This window comes from Gymnoscopelus microlampas, assembly GCF_963454915.1.
Source record: "Gymnoscopelus microlampas genome assembly, chromosome: 8".
NCBI classification, from domain to species: domain Eukaryota; kingdom Metazoa; phylum Chordata; class Actinopteri; order Myctophiformes; family Myctophidae; genus Gymnoscopelus; species Gymnoscopelus microlampas.
In genome coordinates, this window is record NC_139945.1 from 28,944,187 (window position 1) to 28,968,724 (window position 24,538).

Below are 24,538 nucleotides of genomic sequence, written 5' to 3' on the forward strand. Positions count from 1 at the left end.
ATAGACAATTGGAAATACTCCAGTAAAGTAAAAGTACCTCAAAATTGTACTTAATAACAGTACTTAAGTAACTGTACTTAGTTACTTTACACCACTGACGAAGAGTAACCCAGAACCTTCCCTAACCTGAAACTTTCCAGAACCTGTCTTTCACATATTTTTTTTACGTTTCCATTACAACCAGAATCAGCCCTGAAGGGGGAGGTTCTAGCTCACACCGCATCGCAGTGTGTCGCAATGCGACACACTGTGAGCTTGCAGATCGGCTATTTTCTGCAAATGTTCCCTCCAGAATAGGGATGCTTGAGTTCAAATGCTTTATTTTATACTTTGTCGTACAATGGTGTCACTTATAAATAGCCTCTCGCTATCGTGATGCGTTACGAGTTATGTAGTTCAATTATTTTATTAAAATCTGTTTGTTTATAATCAATTAAGTAGATTACTTTGATTAACCACTTCACCCCTAGCGTCCAGATTCTGGGCATGTCATAATAGGCATTCAGCAAAAATAGCAAATCCACAAGCTTACAATGTGAGACATTGCAAGTCGATGCGTTTCGCATTATGTGCTTTTCAGAGAAAAGATTTGGTGTAGAGGGTACCCCGGTCAGCGTAGTGTGTAGGTTTAAGTGGTTAAATGTTTCACTCCTATACCATTGTACTTCCGACTTGATCTGCCTGTTTGACCAACACACACTTTCATACGTCAAACTAGACCCCCCTGTCTGTCTCCTCCTGCTCCTTTCGCCCACCAAGGTGATTTGGAGAGCCATCACTCATCACTCAGGGCTGAAATTGAGGAAGCTTGCAGGAGACACTTATCGCTGCCTCTTACTTTTCTTTTATGTTCCATCTCATTCTAGCATCCAACTCTGTGTGTATGTGTGTGTGCGTGTGCGCGCGCGTGCATGTGTCCGTTGCCTGGGGGGCTAAGCCCCCAACCTAGTAGAGACCTAGCAACGCGGCTGGCCAAATGTATATCTATTTAGGGGTCCTTGGCATGAAAAAGGTTGAAAACCACTGGGATAGATGGATAGATTCTATCCCAATGCATGTGAGCGTGCAGGTGTTTGTGCGAGAGCAAAGACTGTGTGCGCGTGCGTGCATGGCATAGGATCCTGTGGCTTTCAAACAGGTGTATGGTGACAGCACTTGAAGAGGGCCTGTGATTTGGGCCAGTAAGCCACGCATGTCTCTTGTATCCACCCACACAGGGTATTTTCTCTCCACTCGCTCTAGTCTTCTGTCCCCCTCCCCCCCCCCCCCCCCCCCCCATCTATCACAAACTCTGCAAGCTGTCGCCATGGTGTGACAGGCGGCCGGTAGCAGGCATTGTTCCGAAATAGACAGGCGAGTTGGGAGCCTTATTGTTGTTCAGGGCACGTTGACTGAAGCACGCCACTACAAACGGCAGCCGCCGCACCCCTACATCTTCCCAGCTCCTTGTAAGGAGAGCTCTTTCTCTCTCTCTCTCTCTCTCTCTATCTCTCTCTCTCTCTCTCTCTCTCTCTCTCTCTCGGTCATTCACCTCCAAATTGCATTTTCTTGTGCTCAAGAAACCAGGGTCAGTAGGTGTGTGTGTGTGTGTGTGTGTGTGTGTGTGTGTGTGTGTGTGTGTGTGTGTGTGTGTGTGTGTGTGTGTGTGTGTGTGTGTGTGTGTGTGTGTGTGTGTGTGTGTGTGTGTGTGTGTGTGTGTGTGTGTGTGTGTGTGTGTGCGCATGCGTGCACACACACACACACACACAGTATGATGACATTGGCCTGGTTTGGCCAACACTCATGCCACAGTCACAGCACTATAGGGCATGCCACACTTTGTGCATACGGTATCGACCACACCACAAAAACAGATCTACAAGCTCACAATGTGTCATGCTACGACAGCGTTATGACCTTTTTAAATCAGCCATTTTCAGTACGCGACACTGGCACACAAATAAACTGTATGTGTTCTATTAACACAGCAGGAGCAAACCGCACTTAAAGGAGTAGTTCACCTAAAAAAATACTTATTTTCTTACACACCCCATGAAGCATTGAATTCATGGAGATGTTTTAGTTTTTGTCGTAGAATTTGATGACTGGCAGAAAGATGCTAATGTATCCGGTAGGAGTCTCCTTTGTGTCTCCTACCAGAGAGACCACCGGTCATCAAATTATTGGCTTAGGAATGCGACAAAAACTAAATAATCTCCATGAATTCAATGCTTCATGGGGTGTGTAATTGATAGAAAATAGATACTTTTTTGGGTGAACTACTTCTGTAAGACTTAACCAGACCAAAGTAGGCTTCTCGGACAATTACAGTGCCAATTATTAATAGCAGACCTGCAAGATCCCAACGCGCAGCAGATGCAACGCGTTGTGATCTTGTCGGTCTGCTATTTTTGCAGCGCACAGTCATGCAACAAAGTATGAATTGGCCTGGAATCGGAAGAATGGAGGGTTTCAGGGAGGTGTTTCTGGGTGAATTGAAATGTCTCGCGGGACAGCAGGCAGCTTTATAACCCTGGGCTTTATTTGGACCCTTTTCTTCTCTGAGGCGACAGACATACTGCATCATGCTGTTGGGTTAATTACACATCGATGAGCCTCAGTCTCATTTATGGATATCTTTGATTATACACTAAAAGTAAATGATCTCACTGAAACCCAATAAGTCTGACTTCACCGTTTCTCTCCTCCACCAACAGTACAGTATAGGGGAAGCACTGTAAGTTTATGGTCAGCCATGTCTTGGAGCAGTGGTTTGGGAGAGAAACATGAAATGAACACAAAAATCTCACATCTGCTGAGGTGATCCAATTCCATTAAAGTCCAGCAGTGTTAGAATGAAACACTGGCATCACCTGAGGGCCAGGATGGGCTTATTTGAAATGTGACAGACAGGCCAGTATAGGTTTCTGCTTAGAGCATAAACATGTGAAATTACCTGGTGTACCTGGCCTTTACTTTCAATGCAAATCCGAGAAATCCTTGTTTAAAAAAAAAGAAAGTAATAAGTGAAGAAACATTCGCCTTTTTTGTGTGTCCTCGCAATGTGTGTATGTCCATGTGTGTATATTGCACATGAGGAAGGCTAAAAGCGTTCATTTGTGTGAAGAGAGGATGGGATTATTTCATCCACTGTTGACAGGGTGGTGAGTGGAGCAAGCAGCAGGGGCATAAGCAGCAAGCCAGCCCTGTAATTAAAGAGGAGCGATCAATCCGAAGCGCTGACCAACTGTACTACTTATGCCAAATCCATCGTGTGGCTGCAGCAAAGTGCTAATTTAGAACCATTAGGGGCTGCCGAGTTTGCAAACAGCTTGGTAATTATGATGGCTGGCTCAAGTTCTAGGCCTAGCCTTTTGTTTAACTGTCAGAACTGGGTGTCAGTTGCAGTCGGGGTGACGGGAAGATCCCGGCAGAGTAGAAAGAGCTCTTTAAGTTATGCTCAACTTTATTTGCCCTGGTCGCATTAATATTCAGAGTGAGGCTGCCTGGCTGTTGCCCAGACCTTCCTCTCAGGGTTGTGTTGTTTCTAGAACAGCTAGGCATACGTAAGGCCATTTGCCCATGAGGAAAACAAGACATACACATCGTCACCTTATTAAACTAATGGCCTAAGTCATTTTTTGAGGAATTGATATTTTTGCCTAAGTCAGGTCCTCATGACACTGGCCACCTCTGGTAAAATGGCCCAGCTCCTAATTGAAAAGGATCATGCTGTTCACGCCCCTTTTAGTATAATGGCCTAACTCCCTAGTGTGACTTAGGACAAAATAGGCCTTTTGTTTGGCCTAAGTCACATGTTTTTGTGACTTAAGCCAAATCATTTACTGATTTAGGCCATTTTGTAATTTGTTTTGCTTTTTATTTTGGCCTAAGTCAGATTTAATCCTATTAAAACCTATTTCAATCTCTTATGTTACATAACTGACAGACAGTGTTATTTCTATTTAAATAGTCATAATTTGTTATAAACATTTTGGGTGAAATGATTAAGAAATATCATATAGTTTTGTTCTGGATCAGTTTTTTTATTTTTCCTGAAAACCTTGAAAAAATGACTTAGGCCATTAGTTTAATAAGGTGACGACATGCTATGTTAGCTAATATATCAGAGATTCTTTGCAATTTAGCTGTTATACTTGGGGGGGAAGGGGACCCTATCATCTTGACAAGTCTCCCCCCATACCAAGTCTGCCAGGAAGAAAAAAAAAGGCTTCCATGTGTATTATGGTCAACTAGATGTGAGGGCCGCTGCTGGTGGCCTCAGTCTGTCCTGGCTGTGTTTGCTGAGTAGCCAGGGAATCAATCAGACCAGAATACTGGTGGGCCCTGTACTTGTCCTGTAGTTCCCTACTCCTGTAGTAGTTCATCCGGCAATTTTCTATTTTGGAGTATTGATCACAGAAGTATTCTTGAGCAAGTCGGGCCGACTTCAGAAGGGTGTTGAAGGAGTGGGTTCTCTGTTGTAGATGGAATCTGAAGAACTCCTGAAGAGTGACTTTGGCTGTGGGTGACTGTGCATGAACCTTTGTGATGGGGTTGTCGATGCTGAAGCCAGCATCCCCATGTGGCAAGATCAAGGGATAAGCGGCTGGGTCATACATAGGGTGTAGTGAATTGATGTGTGTAGTCTGGCTGTGATTAGGTACATCAACTGGAGTTCTGTACAGAACAATGTCTCTGGGCTCTGTCTGGCATCCTGGTGCAAAAACAACAACGTCAGGGACAGCAGGGTTGAGGTGACTTTTGTTTGCCCTCTGTGAGCTTTTTGACTTGAACACCATTTTCAGTGCCTGAGTTGGGTTGGCATTGAGTAATTCTGCGCCGGTTTTAAAGATTTTTACTAAAGGGTTAACTGTCTTTAACTCATTTTGAATGAGGGTTAAAGTGGGCTCCTTAATAAGGTCCTCTCCCTTAGCCTGATGAAGGCGGTTCTTAATTTCATTGTCCTGATCAAATACAAAGATTTGTGAGAATTTGGGTCGGTTATTGGTGTCAGGAAAGAATGCAGAGGGAGTGAGGTGGTACATTTGGCCACTCATCTTGAACGGTCGTGGCCCTAGTCCTTTGAATGCAATGATTTTACCGGTGACATTCTTAGAAGCCATAGACACTAAGCCATTGTACTGTCGGATGTTGGCACTGGCATTGGCCAGGGCATCCAGGTCCTTTATAGTGATGGCTGTGCCCCTGTCATTATGGTGATGTCAGATAGTGTCAGACATCTCCATATATGGAGCTGCCTATATCAGTTATGCCCAAATATGGGACCGTGATGGCTGTGCCCCTGTCATTATGGTGATGTCAGATAGTGTCAGACATCTCCATATATGGAGCTGCCTATATCAGTTATGCCCAAATATGTGGGTTCTCTGATGTCAGACCAAAATAAGCACCCGGAAGTGAATTTCGCGCTGGGGAAGAGATTTGCATAGTATTGGGGCATAATGCGTTTCATATTTATTGTACATCATGGAAGTAGAGTAACGGTATGGGAAGCAGCCGGTTCAGAGGCAGAATATTGAGGAATTTTGGGGTAAAATGTGGAGTTAGTTGGGCCATGTGTGTGCGTGGAGACCGCGCACACACACATGTGTAGCCCCATGAGTTTGGCCGTCAATTATAGGTGCAAGATTGGATCTCAGAACTGCCTTTTTTTTTTGTTTTGTTTTGGTGCAGGGACTCTCTCTTAAATCTCTAGACAATGCAAAGCTTGCAAAGGGCATCTGCTTCTGTGACAAGCACGCTGTGTAAACCTGTGGAAATTGTCAATCCACGTCGCCTCTGCGTCGACAGAGAAGCGTGACACACGGAGGAGGAAATATAAGGAAACTGAAGCAAAGGGAGAGGTTGTCTGCATGTATAGCGGAGGCAGTCGAGCGCGTCCTTTCCCTTACACTGTTTGCCGCATGCTGGTGGGCAACCCTCCAGGGACCACCGACTGAAATACAGCGGCAGAGCCTATCTGCATAATCTGCCAACAACCCGCGTTCTGTCTATAGAAAGATCCACGGGTGCATACAATTTTAACCTTACGCCACATAGTACACTCTCCCCCCCCCCCCCCCCCCTCCCTTATAAACGTATTGCTGATTTAAAACCAGACAATTAAGTGTATTACAGGTCAAAAGGAAGCCACGGAGAGAACTGTTGAGACAATGTGTGTGTGTGTGTGTGTGTGTGTGTGTGTGGGCGTAACTCTGGCAAACTCATCAATTAATTGGCTGATTCACTTCTTGGCCTTCCACAGTGTCAGTGAGTCCATTTGGAGACCTTGATATGTGCTTGTGCGTGTGGTGAAGAGAGAGAGAGAGAGAGAGAGAGAGAGAGAGAGAGAGAGAGAGAGAGAGAGAGAGAGAGAGAGAGAGAGAGAGAGAGAGAGAGAGAGAGAGAGAGAGAGAGAGAGAGAGAGAGAGAGAGAGAGAGAGAGAGAGAGAGAGAGAGAGAGAGAGAGAGAGAGAGAGAGAGAGAGAGAGAGAGAGAGAGAGAGAGAGAGAGAGAAAGAGAGAGAGAGAGAGAGAACCCATTTACCTGGAATGCACCACTAAAAAGCTCCTGATTTCACTTTCGCTATTTATGACGAGGTATAGTCACTCGCAGGCTAAACACCCCCCCTCTCTCTCTTTCATGGGCTTACTACTCATACTGGTGCCATCATCAGTCACATACTGTTAGGCTCTCAGAGACTTCCCTTAACCAGTGAATTTTTCCGTCCAATTTGCCCCATCAGAAAAAAAATAGGCGCTTTACGTATGCGTCGCATGCTTGACATTTAATTAATGTTTCAGCGTTGTGGGCGAGTGAGTGAGTGAGTGAGTGAGCGAGTGAGTGAGTGAGCGAGCGAGCGAGCGAGTGCTGACAGCAAGCCAATAACACTGGATCTCTCCAATCAATTGTCACCGTGCCATCACTGCTCCTGACATTTCGTTCACTTCTCTTTTTTCTCGCTCTTTTTTTCCCCAATGGAAGAGTCACACAGTTTGCGAGCCTTTTCATAGTTTTCACAATCATTTGCATATACAGTACAGTTACTTCCATTCTTTAGAGTGAGCATAAACTAATGCAATTTTCTTGACTGATCAGACAGATCAGTCAACTGCGTTTGTTTGATCTGCTAGTGTGCTGACCTGAAATTCTTCTCTGCCTCTTTCTCATTGCCTTTGAAATTTAATGAAGACCAGATAAAAGAGCATTGGAACAATGTACTAGATAGACAGCATTTCAAACTCAAACAGCTTTACTAGAGATATCCAAACAGGCCACAATAAGTGGGTATCATTTGTAAAATAGGGACCATTCTTGGCCCGAGAATGGTCCCTATTTTACACATGAGAATCTCGGCAAGCTAACTAACGTGGCTTAGCCACGCCCATGTTTTTTTTCTCCTATAGCATTCTGATAGCACATTATGCATATAAGCGTGTGTGTGTGTGTGCGCGTGTGTCAGTGGTGGAAAAAGTACTCACATGTTTTACTTAAGTAAAAGTATCAATACTGCAATGTAGAAATACTCTGTTACAAGTAAAAGTCATACATTGAAAATGTACTTGAGTAAAAGTACAAAAGTATTGGCATCAAAATGTACGTAAAGTACCAAAAGTATTAGTATTCATTATGCAGAATGTCCCATTTAAAGTTTTCAAATGTATAAAAGTCTTTTGAAAACGCATTGTGAGCTTGTAGATCGGTAACTAGTAACTAGTAACTAAAGTTTTCAAATAAATGTAGTGGAGTAAAAGTATAATATTTGTCTCTGAGATGTAGTGGAGTAGAAGTAAAAGTATTGGAAATTAGAAATACTCAAGTAAAGTACAAATACCTCAATTATACTTAAGTACAGTATTTAAATACTTTCCATGCACCAGTACTTAGATACTTTCCACACACACACACACACGCACGCACGCACGCACGCACGCACGCACGCACGCACGCACGCACGCACGCACGCACGCACGCACGCACGCACGCACGCACGCACGCACGCACACACACACACACACACACACACACACACACACAAAGGGACAAACACACAAAGGGACAAACACAACGAAAGGAACTCAAAGTCCAAGCACTTTCATCACACAGGTTAAGAAGAAAGCACGTCACTGCATTATCGCACTCGGTGCTAAATGGACACATATCAATCTGGCAGACGTGCTTTGAAACCGAGGCACTTGGAAAGTGGAGAAGCGTATGTTATTGACACAGGATGGCTGTGCGCGGTTGCTGGTCAGGGCTGGATATCTGTCTCTGATTGGTCCGTAATATATCGAAGCGGTGGCGTCCTCAATTACCTTGGTGCGCAGCACTTCAATTTCAATCAGGGTCGAATGGCATACATGTGCAGTGCTTTTAACCCATTCAACCCAGGAACGCATACTGTGTCATTTAAAATTTAGCTATAACCATGCTTTAGCAGATATACAAGCTCATAGAGATGTGTTCCCGGATTGAATGGGTTATAAGGGCTCTGTGGTGAAGCTCAACGGGTACATGCAGTATTCTGATTCGTTGCATGTGTTGTAAACCTATAATATCCAACTTTCCAAGAAATAGTGCGGATCGATGTGCCAGGTTAGGGCTGGATTACTGAGCCACCATTGAAAGCACACTTCAGAAAACAAGTGGACACTTAAACTAGGCAAAGACACCATAGCATTGATGATATGAAATTCAATAAAAAGTGTAAAAGCATATCTCCTCCACACACCCACTTGTCAAAACCCAATTACGCTCATGCAGGAAGTACAGAGCTGTCATTACCAGCTCTGTTACAGCCTTTTTTTTTATATGTACAGTTGTTAAAAGTACAATATCATATGCCTTATTCCTCCCTCTTGCTTTTATTAAGTTGATGCTGGCAGCAGACAGGGCCTAACTCCTGCCAGTCTTACCTCCTATCATGACACTGGCGCAGGTGAACATGACAGATGCTGATAGCCCTTAATTTGTATCTCGCCCCAGATCTGCACTGTAATGAGCACTGAGGCCAATCAATAATTCACCGCTGTCTGAATGAAAACAGGGTGATTAGCACGTGGGTGAAAAGTAGGAAGAGGAGCGTAATCGCTCACTTGTGTGCACGCCACTGTGTGTGGTGGTGGTGGTGGTGGGGAAGAATCTACCGTACAGTTTGAACACACTTGGACAGCTTAACAAAGTCTTGATGTGCTTTGAATTGATTTGAATCAACTTTAATTTTTAATTCATCCATACTTTAATTCATCCATACTGGTTCATTAGCAAACACAGCTATGATTTTGAAATCATCACTTGATTGTGGTATAATTCATGAGCAACGATGAGTGAAGAAATTAATTTTTTCGTATCATTATTGTAATACAATTGTAATATGTTTTTGATACTGTTAGTTTTTTTTATCCTTGCCACACCATTACGTACTTGGAACTAATGACCACAGATTTGGGATTTTAGGAGAGAGGAGGAGAAAACATACTTCATTAATTTACCGCAGAATTACTCTTTTAACTCTTGGCGGCTTCACTGTTCTCATTTCACGGCAAACAATTGAGCGATGCATGATTTATTATACTTGGTTGCGCGCCAGAGTCGCACACCGAAAATAGCAGATCTACAAGCTCACAATGTGTCGCCCTGCCACACATTGTGATCTTGTATATTAACTGTTTTCAGTGCAAGGCTAGAGGAGGTTATGTTCCATTCAGCCAAACCCCTGCAGGTACCATTTGTAATTAGCTTTGTCTTATCGAGGTCATCACAGCTCTTTCTATTCAGCGGTGTGCTGGATACGCAATATCCTTGGCTAGTATCTCCATTCATTTGCTATTTCATTTCATTTTCTATGATTTTTTTATGTAACCATATTATATACTTACATAATAACTCACCTTGATTACGAGTCATTGTCATCAATAGCTCACATTTTCCCTTTATAGAGGATTTCACATTGTTCTATTGTGCTTGTTAATAAAGTATTACAACACACTCATTGCCCATTTACTTGACCCAAGCTAAAGCATTCAATTTACTTTCCCTCTCCCCCTCTCTCCTCGCCTGTGTACCCACAGTTCCCCCAGAGGACCCGGTGATAAGCGGTGGGCCCGTGGTGAGCTTGAGGGCCGGGGACCCCCTGAATCTGACCTGCCATGCCGACAACGCCAAGCCGGCCGCCTCCATCATCTGGATCCGCAACGGAGAGGTCCTTAACGGGGCCATGTACTCCAAGGTAGGCATAGAGGTGCGTGTGTCATACCCAGGTTTTTTGGATCACAGGGTCGGGGATGGGAAAGGGAGCAAGGGGTGGTGAGGTGGTTGGGGGGGTTTTGTGGGATGATGTTTCATGAGATGATGATAAGGATGGTCTTCAACGCTGACGTTAGGCCTGTCACAATTATTACATAATCTTCCAATCACAATTATTTGAGATAATCGCAATTATATTTGCATAATCGTTTCCATGTTGATAAATGTCAACATGGAACATTTTCACAAAAAAAGCTGAAATAGCAGATCTACAAGCTTACAACAAGCTGACACGTTGCTATTTCTGTTTATTTTTTACATTGTGTAAAAGTGTTAAATCAATCATTTCTTTGAATATTTCAGTTATGTGTCATATCTGCCCTGTGCAATTTTTGATTACGAAGCCTAAAAGACTTCATATGTTCCAGTGTCCAATGGCCAAACACACAATTAAATCGTTAATCGCAATTATTTCAGTGACAATTAATCGTCAACTTAAATTTCTAATCGTGACAGCCCCCTAGCTGACGTGACAGAAATACATTGCTGGGGAAATAGCCAAGACAGTGTTATGAGCATAATACCATGCTGAATGAGGAATGACGGTGCCTTCAACCAGGCCTTGAACTCCAGGGCAGAGGCACTGAAGCGTAAGATATTTTGCATTTGTGAATCAGACGCGGTCATTCGGCTGGCTCAGATCTGGAGTGACATAGCATGGACCTATAGTACACATATACGGAAGAAGCTTAATTGCAGTTAGTTACCAATCATTGTGGAGCAGAGTCATGGAGCCCAGACATCATTCCAGTGATCCTCCAATGATCATATGAGAGGGAGAAGAACTGCCAGTACACAAAGAAGGGAGAGCGGAAGGGCGACAGATGGTAGGAACACAGATTTGAAATTTGCCTGCTTAATCCATTAAGAGCGGGAATAGCCCAGGCGTTTCGGGCCATATTTTGATGGAATCGTGCACTTTACGATACAAGCATGAAATTTGGCACACAGTTAGAGCATGCCATAAGGAACATTTTTGGCTATAGGGCCATCGCAGATTTGTCCTGTGGTAACCATGGCAACCATTTTCCAAAATGGCCTCCATCTGCTGTTATTTTACCAATAACTCCGGTGCTAGACCACCTAGGATCCTGATTCTGGTGACTAATCCTACATTTTCAAGTATGAGGAATACAGTGGTACTATTTAGAATTGTGCTGTGGTAACCATGGCAGCCATCTTTCAAAATGGCCACCACCTGCTGTCATTTTACCAATAACTCAGGTGCTACCAACTAGGATCTTGATTCTGGTGACTAATCCTACATTTTCAAGGATGAGGAATACAGCGGTACTATTTACAACATGCTACTACCTAACTGCATATATCTGGCATTCAGTTAATTAAATAATAGTAAACCCATCAAAATATGTAATGGTGTAGTAGGCCTATACAGTACATGTTTTCAAACTGACACGTGAGAGTCAAGAATGCAGTACTTCACTGTTTCTTTTATTAGTAGTAGTATTGCATAATTATTTTCAATGGACTATAAGACACAACAAAGGCAGAGTACTCATGAGTCATAACCTAATGGCATATAGACCAATTATTTGTTTACCAACATTGAGACTGGACGCACAGGTGATTGCAATCAATTCTCAACCTGTTGTTTTGGGGTGCGCTGATTTCAGCACACCCCAACCCCCTCTTGTGTGTTGGCTAGTGAGGCGCGTCCTAGCGAGACCTGATAGAATGGGTTTCATTGCGCGCATACTGGTTCCGTGCAGACTGGTTCTTATCAGTGTGACGTCGTCTGTTAAGGGGTCTATTCAATAAAGCCAGATAATCTACACAATGTTAGTTGCACAGTCCACCACAGTAGCAAAGGGCAGTACACTGAAGTGCTGCCTTAACACATCTGCATTGTCCACTGCATCCCTTTTTGCAACCACAGCGGAGGAGTTCCCGAAAGGCCAGGCTCGCTTCTGTGTTTTCCAGTGCACTTCCCATCCTCCTGTCAAAATTAGAATCAGCTTTATTGTCAGATCACAGGTTTACAAGTGTAAAGAAGTGGATTAAATTATTTGTATTCACCCGTCTCCTTCCTCTTCCGCCCCCATTCACCTGGGGATGGGAGTTCAGGGGCTGCAACCATCGCCTGTCCCCAACAGTGGCCAGCTTGGTAGGCTGCCCTCTTTGTATGTTGAGTCAGTGCAGCTCGTGTTGGGGGGAGTCCATCAATTGTTCTGCCCATCTGGGTGAATAGCTGCTTCCGTGCTCGTTCACTGATGCCTGGCCGCTAGTGCGGTCATAGAGCAATACCACAAATCGCTCCAGAGGCTCCATCCAGTCATGTATTTTCTGTGGGATGGCAGCTAAGGAACTGAAGGCACGTGTGACGTCACCATAGGTTTTCCAGGTCTTCCATGCCATCTTCTTGCCTCTGCCTCCAAAAGATGACACTGTGTCACATCCAGTAAAGGCATGGAACATGGGTAAGGCTAAGCATCGATCTGGGCCTAATGCCCTTGCCATCTCATGAGCTGCTAAGTTACGGAAACTTTTCCCTGTTCCAAAAGCAACCCACAGCTCAGTCAAGTGGAGGCGTTGGGCTGACGTTACTGCCAGGACCAGCACATCCGTGTCTACTGTGCGTATTGTCACCTTGCTATACCCTTCCTTCACAGCATCTTCTAGGTGTAATATGACGCGAGTATCAGCCTCCTCATGTACTGTAGTTAGTTAGGTAGTTACTAGCATGTTGTGAATAGTACCACTGTATTCCTCATCCTTGAGAATGTAAGGTTTAGTCACCAGAATCAAGATCCTAGGTGGTCTAGCACCTGAGTTATTGGTAAAATGACAGCAGGTGGTGGCCATTTTGAAAGATGGCTGCCATGGTTACCACAGCACAATTCTAAATAGTACCACTGTATTCCTCATACTTGAGAATGTAGGATTAGTCACCAGAATCAACATCCTAGGTGGTCTAGCACCGGAGTTATTGGTAAAATAACAGCAGATGGAGGCCATTTTGGAAAATGGCTGCCATGGTTACCACAGGACAAATCTGCGATGGCCCTATAGCCAAACATGTTCCTTATGGCATGCTCTAACTGTGTGCCAAATTTCATGCTTGTATCGTAAAGTGCACGATTCTGGCCCGAAACGCCTGGGCTAGAACGCATCTGTGTCATTTTAAGATTTCTTTGGCTATTCAAAAATAGCAGATCTATAAGCTCATAGTCTGTGCCGCGCTACGATCTTGTAGATCTGCTTTTGTTTTTTTTATCTTGAATAAAAATTTGGCTAATTCTTTTGTATTTATGGTTTTTATTCAGCATAGGTAGCAGTAGGGTAGTTTTAACAAATACAGATGCAGTAAGACTCATGCCTTTTTTCTTTTTCTTACATACAAGGACAAACAGTACAATACGAAACAATGCACACCCAACATAACATTTAACACACAAGGTACAAGGTCGGTACAGTTTTAAACAACACATAATTCTCCTCATACCCTCCCTCCCTCCCTCATGGGTCCTTAGTCACCGTTCTATTCACCACAAAAAAGAAATACTTAAAAAAGAAATCCTGAAGAGAAAAACATTACATTAAATCAGCAAGCTCCACATCGAGTTCTAAGGGGAAGAAAAAGAAAAAGAAAAGAAAAAAAAACATAAGATTGTTCCCTTCCCCTTTCTCTTTAACAAATTTGGCTAATTCTACAAATGTCTAGATCCATTTTTTTGAAAAAGCTTATGTTGCTAATCAGTGGTTCTCAAACTGTTTTCATGTCAACGACCCCCAAAATTATGTGTATTTGGCCGCGGACCCCCATCTCAAAATGTTTTGTTCCAGGGACCCCCCCAGAAGCAAAGATTTGAGTTACAAATGTTGGCTTTAAAAATATATATATATATTCAAATATTTGCACAAAACAAATAGCAGATCTACAAGCTCTAAGTACGGCACTCGGTGCTGCGCTATGAGCTTGTAGATCTGCTATTTTTGAATTGCCAAAGAAATCTAAAATGACACAGATGCGTTCCCGGTCTAAATGGGTTAAAAGACAGACTGAGCAACAGGGGGAAAAAAATATTTTCTAAAATATCTGCTACAAGTAATACGGGATTAAATAGCAGATAAAACTACCGAAAGATTGACTACAGTATTTTGCTCATTTTTCCCCGTCATTTCACCTGAGTCTTTCATACTGTTGTTGTCCATTTTGAGAGGATAGACATCAGATGTGTCTGAAGTGATTGCCTGAACCATTGTTCAGGCAATCACTGCTGCTGTTCTGATTAAAAATGAAATCCAGGGTTTGCGTAGGATTTCTATGCGAAGTTTCTCCTCTTTGCCCAGCAAATACGTCAACTCAGACAACCAGATGGCGAGATCATGAAAGTGTCACAGACTTTTTTCTTTTTTTTTGTGCCTTTTCCCAGACAGTCTCTTGTGTGTCGCTCTCTCCTCCAGTGCCATGTTATTTCTTCTCAGCGTTCCAACCTATAATTAAACCTCTCTACGTATGTGACGTCTCGCACTGAAGTCATTTTCGCAACCTTTTTCATGGCATATTATGATACTCAATGTCGGTTCTTTTTTCATGTTTCCAACCACGCATATGCCGCCACACACACATATACCGCCCACCTAACAAATACTGCATTCTTGTTACATACTGTTCCACTTTAGGCGGAGTCGTTCTGAAAATGCAGTTTTCAGCCATAAGAAGATATCAAAAAATGCTCTGACCAGTAACAGGTTTGAGAGACTGAAGTTTGGTGTTGCAGAACAGCTAATGTCTCAAGACAGATTCAGAGCTCCGCAGCTGAATCTGTCGGCAACTCCCGTTACAACATGTAGAGTTTGTTGTTAGTAGGAATGAAAACAAAGACGGACCACCGGAAGTGGAGGTCTGAAGGAGAGTGAACGCCGACATCCGCTCTCTACACAGGGAATTGGGCGGTGCTAGGGGTCATCAACCCCAGGGCTTGTGATGGACATTTTCCTCAAACTATATTTTTCCCAAGGACACACAAAATGAGTGGTCAATAATATTACCATAAATAAAATACTAATGCTTACTAGTCCAGTAGACACGATGGAGAACACATGTTGTGTTTTTAAAGAGGGAGAGTGGTTAGTCATCATCCCTTTGAACTTTTTATTTTATGAAGATAGTAAGTAGGAAAGCTGAGAGGGAAGGCGTAGATGGAGCAATTTGTAACCCATTTTAAAAAATGGCTTTAAAAGTCAAGTGTATCATTGTTATTATTTCCATGACCATCTCTGCACTTGTGTCTACTTTCTACTTCACTTTCTTCACTTTCTAAATCGAAGTGATGGCTTTGAACTTTTCAAAGCATTAAAGACAATCAGAGACGGTGAGAAGAATTGTCATATTGACAGTCATTGCTCATAAGCTTGAAAAAACAAGGTTTGAATGCCTGTCTGGTAGTGTCTTTAATAGAGTGTTAATGTCAAAGGACATTTTGGAAACCCAGCTCTTATCCTGTTAAGTCAAAATCAGGTCATTCATTGGTATGGAAGACATTTTTTTTAATGGCTCTCTGCAGTGACGTTTCTGGGTGTAGTGGCACCCTAGGCCAGTGATTCTCAAAGTTGAGGAGGTTCCAGGGGGTCCCCAGCAAAATTGATTAATAGCATCTACATATGTTTAACCACTTAGAGGTAAAGAGGTGTCCAATGATAATGTACTGTAATAGAATAACATACATAATTTCTTGTTTTAAAAGTATTGAAGTAAAAGTGAAAGTTGTGATGAGTAGGCTATAAACTCAAGTAAAGTATAGAAGTATACCAGTATACTATCAGTGTCCCACCTATTCTGAAGAAAACCTGGAGACTGGCAAGTCAGCCACTGTATGCTGGCTCTAGTATTTTTATCTTTTAAATAGAGGATTTGCCGCGGACATGGACAAGTCTTGCCACGGACATGTCTGTCCGTGTACGGACACATTGATGACCCCTGGGCGGTGCCCCCAGAGGCAAATTCCCAGTATTCCAGATTGCAGTATAGCTGCACATTCTGAGCCCCACACATGCTTCAAAATAGTCCAACTGACGTCCAAACTTATTTTCGGCTGGCCTGCCAATACATATTGCCAACGTGTTCTGAACGCCAGACCACCCACTCAGTAATCTGCAAAATAAATCTGCCTGGCAACAATCACGGCTCGCTCTGTCGGTCTCGAGCCACTGAAGAATGTTGTACAGAGCCAGCGCTGGAGGTTTTAATACCTGGATAACCCTCAAACACGCTGTGGGAGATTTGTCACGGAGGTGCGGAGGTTTTTGCCATGTCTCGCTACAGGTTGTATTTATGCACGGTCACTAGAGAGGGATTACAGGTGGAGGTTGGCTCATGAACTAGTATCCTCTTCTCAGCCTACGTCTCTTCAAAACTATTGCTGCTTTCGCCGCTGGCAGAATGAAGCCTAGGCTGAGTGCGGGAACAAAACAAAATAAATCACGCCCCCCCCCACCCCAACTTATGACCAAATCACACTGTCCTAAAAAAGAATTGGATAGTCCGAACCAGTGGTGTAAAGTAACCAAGTACATTTACTCAAGTACTGTACTTAATTAAGTACAATTTTGAGGTAGTTTTACTTTACTGGAGTATTTACTTCTACTCCATTATATTTCGGAGCAAATATTATATTTTTACTCCACTACAGTTATTTGAAAACTTATAGTTACTAGTTACTTTGTAGATTTGGATTATTATTACAAAACATGCATTAACCACTTCAGCCCTATATATAGTACACCTTTCAGCCATTTGAAAATAGCAGATCTACAAGCTCACAATGCGTCGCATAGTGGCCCGAACATCTAGTTTTATACATTTGAAATCTTATGAAATGGGACATTCTGCACAATGAGTACTTAATTACTGTTGTACTTTAAGAATATTTTGATACCAATACTTTTGTACTTTTACTTGAGTCAATTTTAAATTCTGGAGATTTACTTGTAACAGAGTATTTCCGAACACATTTCTGAGAGAGCCAATCCAAAGTTTTGAATGATGTAATTTCAGAGTTAAAACCTACCCTCGGGAGTTTGGACAAACCATATACTGTAGGCCCCTGTACTAATGGACCATCGCCGCAGGATCGATGCAGGACGAGGGCCTTTTCAAAAATCACTGTACGGCATCATGAACGCGTAACTCCATTCCACTGACATTAGCCCTCCAAGCTGATCACATCATCAACACAGCCACCTTCTGTTCCCATTAAAAAAGGAGAACAAAGCAGTATTAGCCTCTTTAGATCACCTAATGACAGCCTTCCCCACTTTCCAGTCTTTCTGCGTGCTGTCTTGTCCCATTATCTGTCTTTTTTCCAAAGGGAAGATAAATACCATTGATTGGGGCCAGAATACGGCGCTAGCCGGCTCCTTTGAATAAAGCACTGTTTCTCGACATCGAGTCCGGTATAACTGGACCCTTTTGAGTCCGTAACTCTGAGACAGTACAAATGGAACCAAATGGATTTGGTTCCATTTGCACTGTCTCAGAGTTAAATAAACACTGATTGTACAGTGTAGATTTAGGTCCCAGAGATGCTTATGAATTTGCCTCTGGGGACACTGCCCAATTCCCCATGTAGAGGCCTGATGTCGGCCTGTTTACTCTCCTTCTGCCCTCCTCTTCCCTGTGGTGCTCCTTTGTTTTCGTTTCTAGAAAAAACAACTCTACACCTTGTAATGGGAGTTGCCGACAGATTCAGCTGTGGAGCTCTGAATCTGTCTTGAGAGATTACATGGGCATAATAGATACAAGCGGAGGATTCAAATGGTATAGTAAAAGTGAACTTTGAGACTGGACTTAAAAGAGTGAGGGTGATATTTCTCCATGCATATACTACTGTCTGGGCAGGCGCCTGTCAGCGGGGCGTGCTTTCGAATCACACCACACTCTATCCGAAGTGCCTTTTAGATCGCCTTTTAAAACACCATTCTGTTTGCAGCAGGCTAACTAGCTATAGCGATTACAACGCAATTATTATTGTTTCATAATATTATTTTTTTATTTCCCCCCTTTCTGGATGATTTTCTTATGAATGGAAGTTTAATATGAACTGTTTACTGTAACTGTACATATTTTGATTTTTGATTTCTACTGGTTTATTTGCATAGTAATGTATATAGCATTATGGCTTGTTTCCATTGGTGTCCTTTAAATAAACGAGTAGAATACAAATATATCTAATATTATTAAATATAGGTGTTTAGGCAATCAGAAAGGGGGGAAATAATAACAGCATAAAAGCAGCAGCAAACAGAATGGTGTTTTAAAAGGCGATCTAAAACAGTGGTTCTCAAACTTTTTCATGTCAAGGACCCCCAAATTGACACTTATTAGCCCGCGGACCCCCATTTGAAAAGATAAGCCAGGGACCCCAATAAGAGAAGGTTTATACGGCTTTCTAGCAGTGATTCTCAACCATTTTAATGTCAAGGACCCCCAGTTTGACATGTATTAGGCTACGGAGCCCCATTTAATGACATTTATACCTCTGGGACCCCAATTTATATTTGGTTCCATTTGTACACTCTCAGAGTTACAGACCCATAAGGGTCCATTTGGTTCCTATCCATCATTTAGCTGGGGACCCCCTGGAACCGCCTCAAGTACCCCTGGGGGTCCCCGTACCCCACTTTGAGAACCAATGATCTAAAAGGCACTTCGGATAGAGTGTGGTGTGATTCGAAAGCACGCGTCAGCGGAGGGTGGAGTAGGGCGGAATCGCTATATCCTCCCGGTGGGGGGTCCTCACTGGCAGGTGAGCCTGTAGTCGGCAACACAGAAACATGTGTGGGGAGTAGACTGAAAAAGGAATAGCAACTACATTAAGTGAAATATAAATGTCTACATAAATAATTAAGAAAAGTGCACCGCTCAGATCTCTGCCAGGCCTGGTTGCGTAGTTGCGTACACAGTGGTGTGAAGTAACTAAGTATATTTACTCAAGTACTGTACTTAAGTACAATTTTGGGGTACTTTTACTTTACTGGAGTATTTCCAATTGTCTATACTTTTTCTTTGCAGATATACATTATTACATTATACATTAACCACTTTAGTCCTATTTTATACCTAGGCTATTTGAAAATAGCCGATCTACAAGCTCACAACGCCTCGCATCGCAACACGTTGTGAGCTTGTAGATCTACTACTTTCAAACATTTTAGTACTTTTACTTTTGGTACTTTGTTCATTTTGATACCAATACTTTTGTACTTTTACTCAAGTACATTTTTAATTCCGGACTTTTACTTGTAACAGAGTACTTCTACATTGCAGTATTGATACTTTTACTTAAGTAAAACATTTGAGCTAAAAACTGTAAAAGATCTTATGCAAAACGGGCCTTTTCTCAGAATTATAGTTTTCAGAAGCACTTCTTCTGTAAGCTGTAATTCCAAAACAAACGAGCCAATCTATGTAAGTAATACCTCACTTGATACCTTTCATATGAAATGGAGAAAAAAAACACTCTTTGTACAGCCAAAGGCAGCCAATCAAAAGTACCACAGATTCAAGATTCAACATCACTAGTACTAGTAGTATGCACAGTGAAATGTATGTCTGACATGCTCCCCGGGCTGTGCTAAAAATATAAACAAGGTATAATCAAACAAATCACAATTCAAGTAAAACCTATGCTTCTGTTGTGTTAAAAGCAGTCACTCTTTTGGCCTCTCAATTTCTTAATTTCCTGAATACATATCAGATATTTGTTTGTAATGATGGAATGATGATGAAAATGATGAAAATCCTCCCAGACAATGTAGCTAATTAAGTTGTTGAGGGCACAGTACAATGCAGCAGGCAGGTAGAGTTCTCACTAGTCGAACAGCATATTATTATCCTTAGTAATGTCATTGATTGTATTTAATGAGTTTCAAAAGATTCAAAAGAATTTGTCGGGCTAATTAACCCGAGATGATTTTACACGAGTAGCTAAAAATAAGACTTGGCTGAATTGAAGAACACAATTATTACGTGGAACTTCAAGAAGGATCTTAAATTAATGTAAAAGCCTGGGGTGTCTTGTGATGATCAAAAGAGGCCCATTTAACCTAAAGAAATGTTTGTTTGTTTGTTTGTTTGTTTGTTTGTTCATTAGTTTTTTCCTGCTTTGTAGCAATAGATACTAGAAAAGTTGAAATGTGGGGCACGGTGGAGCAGTCGGTTGCACTGTCGGTCCTGGGTTCGATTCCCGGTCGGGGACGCTGTGGTCGCTGGGTGGGTGTTCTCTCCTCCGCGTCATCAGTGCCCATACCTTAGGTGGGATTGGTGAAAGGGCCTTTCTGTGTGGAGTATGTTCTCCCCATGTCCCCTAGGGTAGGTACCCTCACAAAAAAACATGCAGTAATCCTGGTCTCTATACTGCAGTAAATACTACGGTCAGCCCGGGCCCCTGATGGAGAGGAAAGGAACTGGTTGGAATAACGTGTTACTTCCACGCGCTATTCAACCGGGGAAACTCCCCCCTGTCAGGTGATAAGCAGCAGCTTGCTAGCTCCTCATGCATTGAAGGAGGCATGAGCTCAGTTCTGGGCTCTCCTTAGGCTGGCAGAGGGAGAGTAGCGCCCAGGATTACATAGGCAATTGGGACTGCATGGGTGAAAAAAAATGGGTTACACAATCGTTGGATAAAAAAAAAGCTGACATGTTTTTGGGGGTGGGTTCTTTTATTTTTCTGCAGCACATTAATATCCAGTAATATGGTGTTAGAAAATTAACCATAGTGTGGTCTGCATTTAAACATAGCTTAATGCAACCCAAAGCCACATTTGATATTTGGACACATCAAAGGATTGTTGGATTAATGGCAGAACAATAGAATATAAATCATTCAATTTTTTTGCTTAGCTGGTAGTTGAAGCTGGTTCTGAGAGGTTTTCACCTACCTCATCAAGGCATTCTCTATATGCTTTGCTGGGTCATGGTAATTTTGATCTTTACATTGATGTACAGTATTCTACTAAAGACTAGATACTATATAGCTTGAATTTAAAGACAGGGAACAAATGTCCTCTACATGTTTAGTTATTCAGCCAATTCCAGAATTCTTCTATAACAACTCCTGTCAAAATATAATCAACCAGACTTTCAGGCCACGTGGCGGCCGGGCCTTCAAAATTCAAATCTAGCTTAACCACTTGAACCCAAGCATCCGTATTCTGGGGAAAACCTTTGCTTTTTTTATTGGACAGTTTAGATTGAGACTGCCTGCCTGACACACAGAGGCAGTTTAGAGATGGCGCCCAGGACTGTCCATATGAGATGACAAAGCATGTATGAGTTGTATTTCGAGTCTACTGATGCAGATCCATGCAGTGGAGAGTAACATATAGCTTATTTCATCTGCAAGTACAAATGTTTAACAAGCAAGTAACTCACAATGCAAACCCCATCCACGTCCCATGTTATGAGATGTAGAAAAATACATCTAGCTCAGATTTCTTCTCCCAGACTGCGTTTTTTGGTGAAAATGAGCCATATTCAACTGCCGATTACAACAGAATGGACCATCGCTGTAAAAATGTTTTTGTTCCAGTGGATAGACGAGACCCCCCCCCCTCCCCCCAGACAGTTTTTGTTTACATCCGTGTCCACATCGTGGCTTCCCTGGCTCTCCGTGGATCGTCAAAACAAGGTAAAAACGCTGGCAGAGGTGGAATAATTAATTAATTAATACCTCGCTGAGAATTTGTTAAGCCATCTAGTTAACATCTGTGTGGACTCGAGGTGTACTCAAGGATTCTTAAGAGAACCGTCCATACTCCTTATTAGTATGAAGACCACAACTCCAATCATCTCTCTCTCTCTCTCTCGTGTTCATGAACGTATTCCCCTCACACGCTGCAAGCAGTGATATGAAAAATTATCAATTTGTAATGTGGGCTGGGTGTTGAATTCGATGTAGCAGCTACCTAACCCCCCGTTCCAAGATTAATGACTTCAGACAGGTGTAGAGCAAAGAAGGAAACAATCGTGATTGTGTCAGAACGGATATTACATTGACACATGGCTGACAGCTAATGTGTTATGCTTAAATAGGTGAGTGGCAAAGTGTGCCACTGTGAATCTCTCCTTCCCTGGTGGACGGCGGACAAACCGGTTTTCAAATGGCCCTCATTTACAATTTGGCAAAGTGAAGCCAAAGAAAGGTTTTAGCTGAGCATCCGGCTGTTAAGAGCACAAGCTCTTATGATGCGTTTCATTAATAGTGGAGAGTTAGACCATCATTCAGCCCAGGATGAATTGAGGATGAATGAATCATACTGTGTAAAACCTACATGTGGAAGGAGATGTAGAAGATGGAAGGTGGACAAGATCTATTCAAAACTAACCAATTGATTGATTTGAACGCCACCCAAAACTCATCTCTTGTGCTCTTTTACAGTATGTTGATATGCCACTGAAAAAACTGCTGAACTACTTGAAAGCTACATTATTCTGAAAGTAGAAAGAAGTAGACAACATTTCTGTCTGTAAGTACATTTTGATACCAATACCTTTGTACTTTTACTCAAGTAAATTTAGAATTCCGAACTTTTACTTGTAACAGAGTACTTCTACTCTCTATTGCAGTATTGATACTTTTACTTAAGTAAAACGTTTGAGTACTTTTTCCACCACTGGCCCTCTGAGAGTAGCCTGGTTCCATTTGATTTCAGGAAGGAGTCTGGCATGGGGGCCTGTTTGGCTTTTTGGCTGTGGGCTGGAGCTGGGCGGGAGTAATACCGTTGACTGATAACCCCTTCAGCCAATCAGCAGATCATTCCACCACTACCAGAGAGCAACGTGACGCAGGGGGACTTTTGAAAGGGTGCATGCCCCTAGGTTGCCTTATTTGGATACATGCGTGTCACTGCCTGCCCCTGCCGGTTCTTTGAATTTTTATTTTTAAATAGGCTCTGTCATGATTAATTGACCACACATATGAAGTTAAACAACTCAATTCGATCCGAACGATATCTTAAAAGTAAATTCCGTGCCTCAAAAAAGAAGTTAGAGACCGTTTTGATGTTTTAAAAGAGAGACGCAAACGGCGCACAGAAAACAATGGCTGCCGTTCCATTTTGGTCGGCTGCACTCGCATCCATTCGGGTTCACTCGAACTCGCCACCTGATTGGCCAACTTTCGCCGTAAATCACAGAACGATGGGCTTTACCATGCTAAGGACGCTGATAGGCTCGTCCACTTGGTGGACGACGAAAAAAAGCCAAACAAGCCCTCATGCCAGACTCACTCCTGAAATCAAATGGATATGAGATTTTCCGGAGGGAGGGGCTTTACCAGGCTAGTCTGAGAGGAGCATTAAGATGAAGAAAGAAACAGCACTCGGGTGGTTCAGGGCTTAAAGTGCAGTACCTGTCCACACTGCAGAGAGTTTGAATCCACTACGGTCTATCCAGCTTGGCTGAATGCCTATTGGCCTTTGTCAGGGCTGAGGTGGCGCCTGTCAGCGGGGGGGGGTGAACAGAACAGACGAGCAGTGAATAGAACAGAATAGAAAGGGATAGAACAATTTTGTTGAAACTATTCGACCCACGGCCAATATAATGACAAGTTCCTTGACATTTTAATGATACTATTCAGCATGATCTCCCCTCAGGTGAGAGGGAAACCACACGGAAACATTATGATTAAAAAGAAGAAGGAAAAAAAAGCATTAGAGCAGCCAAATGTGAAGATAATTGCTGCTATTACTCTTCACACTGTCAATAGGGCTCCATTTGACACAACTAATAATTCGTATGTAATGATTTTGGCAGTTAAAATATAGTATATCTCTTCTACCTTGCTGGGATTATTGTACTGCAGGGATAAGTGGAAGGATTGGCTATTGTGTGTGGAATACCCGCTGAGTCCACAATTTACCCCTATACTGTATGTACATTTATGTACATAAACGTACACACATATACGGAAAATGAATTGTTGTCTTCTTTTCCATAAAGTGAACCATGTTTCCAATGCTGGAAAGTAACTAAGTACATTTACTCAAGTACTGCACTAAAGTACAATTTTTGAGTGATTTGTACTTTACTTTATTTACAGTTCCCTATACTTTTACTTCTACTCCACTACATCTCAGAGGCCAATTTGTACATTTACTCCACTACAATTATTTGAAATCTTTAGTTACTAGTTACTTTGTAGATTTGGATTATTATTACAAAACATACATTAACCTCTTCAGCCCTATATATAGTTCAGCCATTTCGCATTGTGTGCTCGTAGATCTG

At 42.5% G+C, this 24,538-nt stretch overlaps 1 protein-coding gene across 1 annotated transcript in view; it reads left to right on the forward strand.

Annotated features, from left to right (window-relative positions):
- The window catches only part of kirrel3b (kirre like nephrin family adhesion molecule 3b), a 270,450-nt gene that overhangs the window by 177,624 nt on the left and 68,288 nt on the right, over positions 1 to 24,538 (forward strand). The window contains exon 4 of the mRNA XM_084065415.1: positions 10,053 to 10,210. Coding sequence (XP_083921541.1) covers positions 10,053 to 10,210 — 158 coding nt within the window. The remainder of the gene's footprint in view (positions 1 to 10,052; positions 10,211 to 24,538) is intronic.